Source organism: Streptopelia decaocto (genome assembly GCF_964273445.1).
Source record: "Streptopelia decaocto genome assembly, chromosome: 5".
Classification (NCBI taxonomy): Eukaryota; Metazoa; Chordata; class Aves; order Columbiformes; family Columbidae; genus Streptopelia; species Streptopelia decaocto.
The window spans coordinates 49,402,705-49,415,429 of record NC_138659.1 but is presented as its reverse complement, the minus strand read 5'-3'; the positions used below and the strand labels follow the sequence as shown (position 1 = coordinate 49,415,429).

General features: G+C 43.1%; 1 protein-coding gene across 9 annotated transcripts in view; it reads left to right on the top strand.

Moving 5' to 3' along the window:
* The first annotated feature begins 4,223 nt into the window (after positions 1-4,223).
* Positions 4,224-12,725, top strand: part of KAT6B (lysine acetyltransferase 6B) — a 105,700-nt gene continuing 97,198 nt past the window's right edge. For 2 of the 9 annotated variants that reach the window (XM_082053461.1, XM_082053459.1), the window contains exons 1-2: positions 4,225-4,619; positions 11,572-12,467. In XM_082053461.1, coding sequence (XP_081909587.1) covers positions 11,847-12,467 — 621 coding nt within the window. In that variant the 5' untranslated portion in view covers positions 4,225-4,619; positions 11,572-11,846. Of the gene's footprint in view, positions 4,620-4,659; positions 4,674-4,884; positions 5,001-6,258; positions 6,463-11,571; positions 12,468-12,725 lie in introns of those variants that run through there. The other 7 variants (XM_082053462.1, XM_082053460.1, XM_082053454.1 and 4 more) reach the window with 6 other exon arrangements.

Below are 12,725 nucleotides of genomic sequence, written 5' to 3'. Positions count from 1 at the left end.
CTTTATCATGTGTGTATAAATAGAACCACTGTATGCAGTATTGTGAGATACTGTGTATATGAAAGACATCATCTTATAGGATACTATCATATAAGAGCCACCTGCTTTTTTCTGCTTTGCTTTTAGCCTTTTCCTTTGCATTCCTAAATTCTCTTCATCCTATTGCCTCTTTAACATGAATACTAGTTGGTGCAACAAAAATATATGCTCCTGCTAAGGTTTCAAATATGTGTTAACAGGCCACTAGTTTCTTCTCCATGACAAGCATAGCTACTCCATCACTGAATCTCCTGTGGCTGGAGCAGGACCCTTGTAACTCAGGTGGCCAGATCTTTGCTTAAGCTGGCATCCTCTTCTAACCACTGTGCTCTATGCTTTGTATCTCTGGCTGGAGAACAGGAAAGATAATATACATTCACCTAACTGACCTCTTATAGGAACTAATTAATGAAGGATTGCAAAGTACTTTGATAGAGCACTGTGGTATATTTGCCAGAGTAGAATGGAACGTGTGGGATTTATTATAAAAAGTCACTGTCTCCATCCCTGTGGAATGACAGCTGATCTACCACAAACACTTATTTCCACATTACAGTATGCTACCAATTACAACTCCTGAGTTGAGATTGTTATACCATTTACCTTATAATGTTAGTTTCAGGAAATAAAAAGCCCCCAAAACAGTAAGCTGGCAGCAGGAGACTATTCTATACTGTTATTCAATTTTATTAAATGTAATAGATGAGATAGCAAATGGCCAGAAAATATGCTCACAGGTTATTAACTATGTGTGTGCCTGTGTGTGTATAAACATGTGCAGGTATATATTAACATAATCTATATTAGTATTTATTAATAGTACCTAAATTGGGCAGTGATGCTCTGTTGTGTGCAGCACTCAATAGCCTCATATATAAACCAAGAAACAGTCTGTTTGTATTCAGAGGGGTAGAGTTAGTTAAATGGATTAATCTTTCAGATTAAATTACAACATAAAAGGGTGTGGAAAAAAATCATGTAAGGGAAAAAAGAAAAGGCTGTTTTAATTCAGAAGGAATATGAGGTTGAAGGTGAGGGTTACGGGGAAGCTGCTGAAACCCTGGCAGGTGCGCTAAGCAGAGGAGGTGGTATAGGTAAAGGATATACAGGTTCGGTGAGTCGGCAGGAACACACTCAGGGTGACTGCAGGGGCTGGGGAGAAACTCACGGCACTCTTAGGATGACTTCTCTCCCCAGGGTCACTTCTCACATCAGCGTAAGCAGAGGAAGCACTTTTCAGGTGACTGCAGGCATAGATGTGGTTATGTATGGCAATAACAGAATGAACACTCTTTGAAGTCATAGGAAGTTTTGCCAAACTTTGATGGGGGTCAAGACTTCACCCTCTGGCAGCTCTAGAGACAAACAGGGATCTGTCACCACACCAACATGGACAACTATATAATTGTTTCTAAATATGTAACAGCCCCACTAGTTCTAACGGAACTGCACCAGCAATTAAAGCCCTCACAGGGAAATTCTTGTTCTTATATATGGCAGCAATTTCATGCACAAGAATTTTCTCACTGATTTCAAATGAGTGTTCAAACTCTAATTTAGTTTATTTTTTGTATACTGATGGATTTGGTCTGCATATGGTTGGGCTTCATTTAAAGAGTAGTTTCCAGCTTGTCTTATACCACTGCTATACATACAGCAGTTTTAAGATTTTTATTTTTGAGACCTGAATTTAACTCAGACCATGTTCAGCCCTTCTTGCTTTCTCACACTTGTGATCCAAAAATAGCAACCTTACATGCATTTTTAGAATAATCTTAAGGACTTTTATGGAGAAGGATCTGCTTACTACATACACTACCATGTACATGTGCAATCAAATATATTTTTCCACGGGGGGGGGGGGAATATATTATTTAAATAAGGACATTTAAACTACAATTAAAGCAACAAAATTAATGGAACAGAGTGAACCGAGCCATAGTACTTCTTTCTAAATGCAGATGAGAGAGAGTGGTTTTGATTTTAGATACTTATTTTAATATCAGAAACATCTTTCTAACAGATGGAATGGGTATATTCAATGTGTATATGCCTGGGCACCTCTTACTACTCAGAGGCATTAACCGTTGTACTTCATCAGTTTGTAGTGGCCATGGGAGAGTAAATCCCCCAAAACTGGACAGTAGAAGACACACTGAAGTGTCAGTTTTATTGCTTACACTAACTTCCTTGATGGGCTTGTAACTTTTCCATGGACATTTTTAATGTAGTTTTAATTTTTTTTTCATATAATAAGCCAAAAACATTTCTTATCTAGGTCTCAAACCAAAATGCACACAACACATTAGACATTCTCAATTAGATCCAAAGTGTTTCAGGTATTTATGACCTGTCTCTCTAACATGTACTGTCTCAGACTGAACCGCCCTAAATTCACACGATGCAATTCTTTTGAAGTCTTTTTTTTGGGGGAAATAGGATAATCGACAGTGATAGTGGATCTAAGTTTGCTGGAGGATGATTCATGTATAAAGAGGTTCATGTGCTTAACCTCACAATTCATACAGTGTTAGGTATACCTGTAAATGTCAAGATCCATAGGAGTTTCTCTTCAAATAAAAGGTTCTTGAATATGTTAGAAACTGGAACATAACACCAAATGACAAATTGGCCTACAAAATTTATTTTTAGGAAAAGAATTACATTAAGAAGAAAGAATTAAAGTATTTAAAACAGATACTTTTATGATTTTTCTCTGTGCTATTACTTATGTCTTCAGCACACTTGTAATTTCAAAACAGCCAAGCAGATTGTAGAGTTTTCTTCAGTGTTTTGTTTCCTGAACTGGGATGTGCCATGCCAAGTTTCAGTTTCAAGAGATTATTTTCCTCTTTTACCACCAAGTCGTAAATTTCCCAGAAAGAAAGAAAAAAAAGTTTATAATGGAAATGTTGACACAACATTCAGAATAGTATTGCAAATATGACACTCTGTTACAAATTGTGCTGCAATTATTTACATTGTTTCCAATAATTTAAAAGCTATTTTCAATGACAGCCAAGTCCTGCATAGTATGTGAACCTTGAAGGATTCTCCAACAAATATTAGGTCACTACACATGTCAATTTCCCACTCTGTGTTTAAAAGGCTGCATCTTGCAGTTAAAAGAATAAAACCTCATTCAACAGGTATGGTATCATAGGTATTTCCACACAGTAGCTTTCTGTGAGTGGGTCATTCATTTTTACAGTTTTCTGAAACACCACTAAAGACTTTCCTTATACAGTATCTCCAGCAATTGACTCTGAAAAAAAGTTGCACTAAACCTTGACACTTAGTATTTTATTAAAGAAACTTTGTTCACCTGCTGGTCTACATCCAACACATGTTCTGGGAAAGACCTTCTTAATTTATTGTAGAAGGTCATTTTCCATGCGCTCTAAAAGGAGGGGTTTATTTTCTTTTTGTGTTTTCTTTTTTTCAGGATCAGGTATTAATTTTAGAAAACTTTGCAGACAGGTCCCTAATGCGACACATCACCCAGGAGACATGGAAAAGAGGCTGTCTGGGAGACCTCTGAGATGGGTCACGTTTCAAGTTTGGGAAGATGAGGCATGTCCAGCTGGTGCTTGCTTGAGTAGATGCTCAGGTAGGCAGATTACCTTTTCCATTCTTGCATGGAACCCTATGGTATATTCCCTGCAGTATTTTGTCATGCTGTACTTCAGTGAGAAGGGGTGTTTGCTCAGCCACAGCTGAGAAAACCAACACGGGTGTCGGAACTTTGACACGTTGAGTGGCCTTGGGCACTTGGTGCAAGACAGCATGGAGAAAATGTTTAAGCAAGTTTTAGCTCCATATGTGCTATCACCTTGTCCTTTGAAATACACTCTTCAGAACATCTTGTTACATTCACAACAAACCCAATGGGACGACAACATCTGTAATTTGTTCACCCTCCTTTCATCCCTCAGACTAATTATGGTCGCCTCAAACACAGCCCTTTTCCTGCAGACCGAGGAACAGTTCAAGCCCTTTGGGAAGGATTTGCCAAAGCCTGCCTGTGGTGGTGCTGCCATCGAGACGGTTTAAATCGTCCCACATTGGACAACACCCCAAACCCCCGCGGGCGGCATGCGGGCCCCTCGGGGGGCAGCGGTGGACGCGGCCCTTCGGGCCGCCTTCCCGGCCTGCCGCGGGGACGCGCCTCCCCCCAAACTTTACTGCCTTTCCCCCCTTTCTCTCTCTCTCTCTTTTTTTTTTTTTTCTTTTTTTTTTTGAGGGAAAAAGGTGGGGGGAGCTCAATTTCCCACTTGCCAACAGCAGATAAAAAAGTGGGGAGGGACCTCTTCTGTCACAGCCTATGTAGATTAACCTTTCAATTAGCTGTTATCAGGTCCTGTGTCTTAGCACCAGTCCTCGCAATCTGCGTCCGCTCGGCACCGGGAAGGGTGGGTTTAGTGTTTTAATTTCTAAATTAATGATAATTGTTCGTGTGGTTCCCCTCCCCCGCCTCTCTCCCGCCGTGAGCTGAACGCTTGTGTCTGATCTGCCCATCCACCTTTTAGTATTTTGGAGTGAGAAGAGGAGCCCCGCGGAGGAGGAGGAGGGGAGACAAGGTATTCTCTCTGTATTCATCTTTTTTCCCCCTCTCGCGAAGGGGCTTAGAGAAGGTAACTGGTGCAATCAATCCGCTGGCTGGGGATTCCCTCCACCCCCTCCCCGGCTCGTCTGGCTCTCCTGGCTGGGTCTCTTCAGTGTGTATGTGTTTGGGGAAGGGGGTGGGGGGAGGTTGTGTTGTTGTTGTGTTCCTGGCTCTGGTTGCAGCCAGGAGAGAGAGCGAGAGAGCGAGCGAGAGACAGAGAAGGAGAGAGCGAGCGAGAGAGAGAGGAGCCGCGATCGCGTTTCAGGGGCAGCACATTCCGCAGGAACCGCTGCTGCAGAAACACAGGCAGAGAAAGGAGGTCATTGCAAGCAAAGGGGGGAAACCTGCATCGGAGGTTAGATTCCCAGGAGTTTATGTGGGGGCTAACAGGGAGCATGCGATGGGTTTTGTTTTGCATTGGGTGACAGGCTGCAATTTGCCATAATAACCTCCTTTCCCTCCCCTCTCTCAGTGCAGGGGGCTTGTCACTAGGCTGGGTACTTTTTTTTCCTTTTGCATTGGAGGCTGATGCACGTGTTTGCAGACACTTGCGCTTGGTAAATGCGTTGCAACGCGCTGCGTTTTGCAGGGGAGGGGGAGCAGCAGCAGGAGGTGATGGCTGGGTTGGATGGGGTGGGGAGGGGGGAATGGAGTGGCGGAGGGAGCCAGGGGATGGCTGAGGTTTTTGTGTTGCATGCTCCCACCCTGTCTTTCCAAGGCGGCAATTGTTCCTTCGCAGACGGGGTGACAGAGAAGTCCCTGTGCTTCGCATGGCGAAACTTGCAGGGACCTGCATGTGGCTGTAGAGCTGGGAGTCATTGTCGCCGTCCCCGTTCCCACCCCCTCCTCCCCTCCCTCGGCGGTGCGGGGTGCGTGTGTGCGCGATAAGCGGCTGCCAGTGCCAGGCACCTCGGGAGGGCTCTGCCGGCAGCGTGCTGTTCCATCTCGCCCGCCCGGGCGAGTGGCAGCATCTGAAGCACGCGCGTGACGCTCAATATTTAAGGTTGCTTATTAGTGTGTGTCGCGCGCCCGCCCGCCCTGCTGGGCTGGCTCAGGCGGCCGCCGCCGGTGGCTCTTGCTGGCGATCACCCTCTCGAACAAACTTCAGGAGCGGGTGGGGCGGTGGCGGGTGGGGGAGGGTAGCGAGGCCGGGCGGGACCAGACGGACAGCAGTGGTAGCCAACGGGAAGGCGAGCTTGCGAGTGCGCTCGCCTCCGCTTGGCGCGGGTGACCAATCGGTGGCGTTTGAGGCCCAGCAGTGAGGTGGGCCGGGCGGGCCATGCGGGTGTGTGGCGGCGGTGGCAGCCAATAGCAGTCTCCAGCCCCGCCCTTTCTTACTGGTAGGCGGGGTTGTGCGTGAGGGAAGGGGCGTGCCTCGTGATTGACACGCCCTGCCTTCCAATGGGAGAGACAGGCTGGTTGCTGGGCGGAACAGGGCCGGTGTGGGCGGTTGATGGACGCGGGCCCGCGGCCTGTGAGCGTGGAGCGGCGTGCGCAGGATGGCCCAATGGCGGGCGCCGGTGGGCGGGGCGCGGGGGTAGGTAAGGTTTTAATGAGACTCCATTGGGCTGTAATCAGTGTCATGTCGGATTCACGTTTAGTACAACAGGGCGAAACAAAATGGCGGCGTAGGTGAGGCGAGCCGAGCCGCGGCGGTAGGGGGAGTCGCGGCGGCCGCCGGCAGGGGGGCAGCGCAGCAGCGGGGGCAGCCGCCCCGGCGCAGTCTGGCAGCGGGAGCAGGGGAAGAGCCGGCAGCAGGGGGAGCCGCTGCGGCGCCCGGAGGAGGCTCCTCCCCCCGCGGCCCCGGTCCCGCGGAGGTGAGTGGTACCGGGGAGGGGGGGCCCGCTCAGCCTGCCTCCCGCGGGCACGGCGCGGGGGCCGGCGAGGCCGCTGCCCCCGGCGCCGCCCGCCGCTGGCCCCGCGGGTGGGTGCAGGTGCACGCCGTGCCGGCTGCCCTGTCCTGCGGGGTCGCCGTGCCCCGCGGAACGGAGCCCGCGGGCTGGGGCTTTCTGTCTTTGAGATGAAAAATCCCGAAGCAGGGCCGGGACGGATCACAAGGCAGCCCCGGCCCGGCCCCTGTCAGATACAACAATGCCTTGGCGCTCGGCACTAGGCGTTGCACATCGCCGTGGCACGGGTGTGCTGCAAAAATCTGAACTAACTTGGGGAGGGGGATGTGCAAGCCTCTAAAACCACGTTTCAGAAGTGACGTTCACACCGTGTTTTCTCTGCCTAGACCTCACCTTTAGCATTCTGTCACTGAGCATTGAAAATCACCCACTCTGCAAAAAGCAAACCGATACGCTTTCTGTTGAAAATCACTATCCCAAGAAAAAAATGTTTTCAGTGAAACCCCTTTCCCAGGTTAACTGCTGGCAATGGATATTACCTTCCCGTGCTCTGTCTTCCTAGTATCATATTTTAAAGTGCTCAGAACTTCCATGGAAGAGGGTGGGAAGGGTGAATTTGGGTGATTTTGCTGGTGTCATGTTGTGCTGATGCTGCTTCCTCTGGTGGTGCTTGGTGCCATCATGTTGTGAACCGCTTTTTAGCATATGATCTTAGAGTAGCTTGTGGGGTATTGCAGAGTGCAAGCACCTTGTCAGTTTGATTCACGTGGACCACTCTTGCTCCCCACACCCCTAAGTCTCTTGGTATAGTTTTGAAGTTACTATACTGTCTCCTCATCTCTCTGTTTAAAGCACGTGCAAGTGTCATTGCCATTCCATATTATAAATGAGAACTGTATGTCGTATAAAGAGTAATGCAATAGCTGGCTTCCCGATCTGAGTAATTTTAGGTGCCATGTGTGCTGCGAGTCCTTGCCAGGGCTGCTTTCTCTCTGTCTCTTTGTAGGTGTGTGTATTTTGCAATGTGGAAACAAGTATCTTCCCTCTTTTGCATCATTAATTGAGATGGGGGTGGAATACAGAGTTGATTAGTTACATAAGTAATGGCTTGGAGGAAAGAAAAATGGCAAAAACCTTACTGAATGCAATGGCAGTCTTCTCCTTCCTCTTCTGCAATCCTTACCTGACCCTGATGCTGCAGCAGAGAGCTGGCCTGCTGCTGCTTCTCCTGAGTGTGTGCAGAGCAGGTAGGAGGGAGCAGAAGGAAATTGTGCTTCACAGGTCACCGGCAGGTTGCACAAGTTGCAGCTGTCTCTCGCTCCCCACCTCCCCCCCTTTCTGTTTATCTTCTAGGTAGCCGTGTTAACCTCAGTTTTTAAAAGTTTAACTGCATTTACATTTAAGACTGTGAAAGTGAATTTTTCATGAATTTCTCAAAAAAAAGTTTTTAGATTGTATTTTGCGAAGTGCTTTTGGATACTTGTGCAGTATTTTTTAGTTTTGTTTCTTGGGGAGGGAGGGAAGCATAATGACTCTTTTCTTTTTTTCTTTTTGGTCTTTCTGACTACACAGCTTGTTTTCACAGTCTGAATCACTTGGAAATAATTCCAGATACTAGTTCAGTCTAAAAAAGACTTTATTACAGGATTATAGGATTACTGATGACACCTGAGATTGACATGTTCAGTCAGTGCATTCTTTAATTAGAATCAGCTGTATAATAGGTGTGTGCTTTATAAAGGACATATTTGCATTCATTATAAGCTACAGTTGCATTTATTCTAAGCTGCAGTTTTGCAACTTCTTTGTATTTATCTGATAATTTATGTCTCAGGTAAAGGGACAAGCCTCGACTAGAGATGGCTTTTTGTGTTTTAAAGGTAACGTACTTTACATTCTGAATGCTTATGTTCTGCAGCTCTTCAGTAGCAGACCTGTTAACAGATTTGGTTAGCAATACAGTGTTGTCAAACTTTCAAATATTCATGTCTTCAAAATAAGATACTATAGAGTGTAAAAGCTTGAAATATGGCTTGTGACATAGAAAGAGCTCATCACTGTTGATATAAAACTTGGAAGTGGTCTTGTGCACTTAATAGTTTGGAAAATCTAATCTGTGATTGGATGGGTACTGTTAAGGGTTTGATTGAAAGTTATTTAATTACAAGGGGAAGAAAATTAATAAATAGACATGAGTCCCTGCTACTAAATTATAATCACTCTTAAAAAGTTATATTTTCTCAAAATTTGTTTAGGTAAGCATCACACTTTTTATATGAAATGATGTATGACCACTGTTTTGTGGCTTTGATGAAATTAAGCTCTAAACTTACAAACTCAAATGTCATTTTGAACTTCTGTGAGGCCTCTCATGTTGAATCTGGAAGGTTTGTTGCTAAAGCAGTTTGTCTTTATCCGGTCACTGGGCATGTATATGTATGTATCTATTGCCAATTTTGGATCAATCTGTTCTGACCTGATTTATGACAGACCTACAGACCTCTTTAACTTATAGTTCCAGGATCACTCAGCTGAATTATGTTGCTGGCAAAGGTGTTTGTTATTAAGAGGATATTCTGAATCTTATGTATGGGTGACCTTGTCATATCGGCTGTGGAGATCAGAGTCCTACACTTGAAATACATATACAATGAAGATGCGGAATAACAGAAACTCTAAGTTGTGGTAAAATATTTCCAAAGTTGGATTGGATGAGCTTTGCATGGTTTCCTAAAGCAGAATGAATTTAGATTCTGTTGGAAGGTGTGAATTTAAGATGTCTTGATTTTCCTCCTGAAATATCCTGTCCTGTGTGTTGGAAACTCTGCTCCTGCTGATATACTCAACTAGTGTTGATTTAGCAGGCGCTAGTATGCAGGAGGTTGTGTTACACATAGGGATTTTTAAGTAAATAAGTAAAAATGTAGTTCTGAATGTATATTGCTGTGAAATTTGTGTACCAAGCAGTAGACTTTACATGAAGATACAGGTTTATGCTCACCTTTTGCCACAGTCACTGGCTAATAAAAATTCCTGTAACCCACAAGTTCTAGCATTTATACTGAAATGTTCATCAGTGCCCAGGTGCTTGGAACAAACCCTGCACTGTGTGTTCTGGAATTTAATGGAAGTGATGTGGTTGCTTGTATGAAACTTAATATAACAGTACTGCAGTACATTTAAAAATGAAGCAAGTATGTCTGACTCAGCAAAAGCAGCATTCAGCATTTAATTAGGTACTGACAGTCTTCATGAAGACTCATAGTATAAAAGCCTAACTAAAAAACTTTTAAACTTAGAAGTAGCTTTCTAGGAATCTGCGGCTTTATTATGTAGCTACAGAGAGCTTCCAAGTTTATAGGCACAGAGTATAAAATAGTCTCAGTGTGAATGAGCCTCCACTATATAGAAAGTTCTGCTTTGTTGTGTTGTTGTATTTTCAGTGTCAGAGTTGTGAGAGAATTTGTAGGATTCATAATACCATGGAAACTCTTCCCTATATTTGTCTGCATTTTGCAGCTACAGTGTTATTTTGGAATTATCTGATAACAGTGACTATAAACAATGCTGTTAGGGAAAGAATGGCTTTTGCTAGCCAGATAAATGAAAATGTCTGTTTGTAGAAAAAGTTATTGTTTTATTACAAATACTTGAAATACACAGAACTGTTAGCAAATATAATTTGCATGAATGCAGACTAGAAGCAAGAACCAGGATCCAATCCATGTAGATCAATAAGGTTCAGTATGAGAGTCAATTAAACATTCAGGCCCTGCATTTCTATCAGGACTGTGTGTTTTCATTCTTGCTGTCAGTTTAACTTTCATATTTATAAATATGAAAATTCTTAAGCTTCAATCAAACCTAAAGAATGGCTAACTCATAAAATGAATTGATTAATATTTCTAGTATTTGAGTATAGAAGAATTTTATATTCACCAATAACCAGCTGCTCTTTTGTTACTAATCCTGTTGTGTAGGTGTAATAATGTGTGAAACATGATCAGGAGTTTATATTTAAAGAGATTGTTGAGTGGGAAGACGGAGGAGAAGGTATTGGGACCAGAAGTCTTCTTTGTACTCATTTGCTTCATAGTTGCAGAGGAATCTTTTTAATGAGCTGAAAATAATTTAGATTACTGCATCAGTTATTTTTTGTTGCTATTCATAATTTACTCAAGTTTTAAACATGATTGAAATGCAAGATGACTTAAATAAATGAATAAACTCCTGATCAAGATGTTTTCAGGTTTCTTATTTAAGTTTTGTAGCCACTGAATTTTTCCTATTGGAGTGATATATTCCATAATAAGTAAATCAAATTATTTATTAAACTGTGAGTCACCAAAATGTATTTTGTCAATGTGACCTCTTTATGTCTTCATGCTGACAGTGTATTTATCTGAAAATGCCTCCTGTTATTTCATCTTCATTTCTGTTCCTAAAAGTTTGTATCAAAAATGCATGCCTCTTTATGCCTTAGAATGAGAAGTGCCTTTGTGAGTCCTTTTTGTATTACATAGTTCCTAGTTATTAATGAAGTATGTAATACTAGTGGCTCAGTTCTGTTATTTTGCTTTTGATTTTTGAGTTGTATAATCAACTTATGGCATGGCACTTAAAGGCAGCATACTGTAAGAAATGGGAGTGGTTAATAATTTTACTTTGATTGGTTGAGGATTGTTTTGTGTTTGGTTGGGGTTGATTTGTTTTTAGTGCAAGTATGATCCACGCAGACAGCAATTTTCTTATACCAGTAGGTCTAGAAATGACTTGTGGGCAGAATATTTTCAGTTCTCTGTCTGAATGGAAGTTGTCCACCAATTTAGTAGTAGGTTAAGTGTTGTGATGATGGAATTAAAGAAAATTAAATCCACTGCATGTTATGAGAAGTGGGAGGATTTTTATGATTACTTGTGTGGGGTGGGAATTGGTGAACATTTCTTAAAATTTCACATAGATTTTTGTGTACTGCAGCATCTACACTATGAATGCAGTCTGAATGCATTGTATTTCTTTTTACTACTTCAGCATTAACTATAATCTTTTCCTGCCTCTTCTTTTTTCTTTTTAAAGGGTGCAAGAAACTTCCTTGTAAGGATGTACTGATATCATCACAAATGAATCCTCTCTGCCTTTCTCTAAGGGTGAAGTAATTGGAAGTTTCAGTCAGCTGGCATTTCCCTGCCTCCTTCGACTCCTCAGGATGGATATTTTTGAGATGCATCCAAGCAGTGTGTGGAATCCTTTGATTTGTGTTTGAGGTGTGAACAACCTCTGAAAGATCTGTTAAAAGGATAAGGAGGAACCTCTATGGGTAACCCTTGGCTGGAAACAATTACTGGTCAACCATGGTAAAACTTGCCAACCCTCTTTATACGGAGTGGATTCTTGAAGCTATACAAAAAGTTAAAAAGCAGAAACAAAGGCCTTCTGAAGAGAGAATATGTCATGCTGTTTGTGCTTCCCATGGATTAGATAAGAAGACTGTTTCAGAACAGTTGGAACTTAGTGTTCAAGATGGTTCTATTCTTAAAGTTACCAACAAAGGCCTTGCGTCCTACAAGGACCCAGATAATCCTGGACGGTTTTCATCTGTTAAACCTGGCACTATTCCTAAATCTGTTAAGGGATCTAGAGGAGCTTGTAATGAGCTTCGTAATGTGGATTGGAATAAACTCTTGAGAAGAGCAATTGAAGGGCTTCAAGAACCAAATGGCTCCTCCCTGAAAAACATAGAGAAGTACTTGAGAAGTCAAAATGACCTAGCAAATATTTTCAACAGTCCTGCCTTTCAGCAGAGGTTACGTCTAGGGGCCAAACGTGCTGTGAACAATGGGCGATTACTGAAGGATGGACCTCAGTATAGAGTGAATTATGGCAGTTTGGAAAGCAAAGGAGTATCAAAATACTCCAGCACTTTCCCAGCTTCTCTTCCACCTGTCAGCCTTCTACCCCATGAAAAAGACCAGGTAAGTCTGAAAAATGAGAGCAAATGTAGTAATCCAAAAATGGTTCTTGTTGTTCTTTCTTTATTTACCTAATGCAAAAATGATGATTCTTTTTGTTCTTTATTTGCCTGTTTAAATATGTAAGTGAGGATGCATGTCAAAGATGAATGCAGAATCAGGTCTGGTGTAGGAAGTTTACTTAGCTCCCTGTATGTTGTGATTCTGTGCTGGATAGTTTGCTTTTTGGATTTTCAGCAGGTAAACAGAGCACCTGGGAAG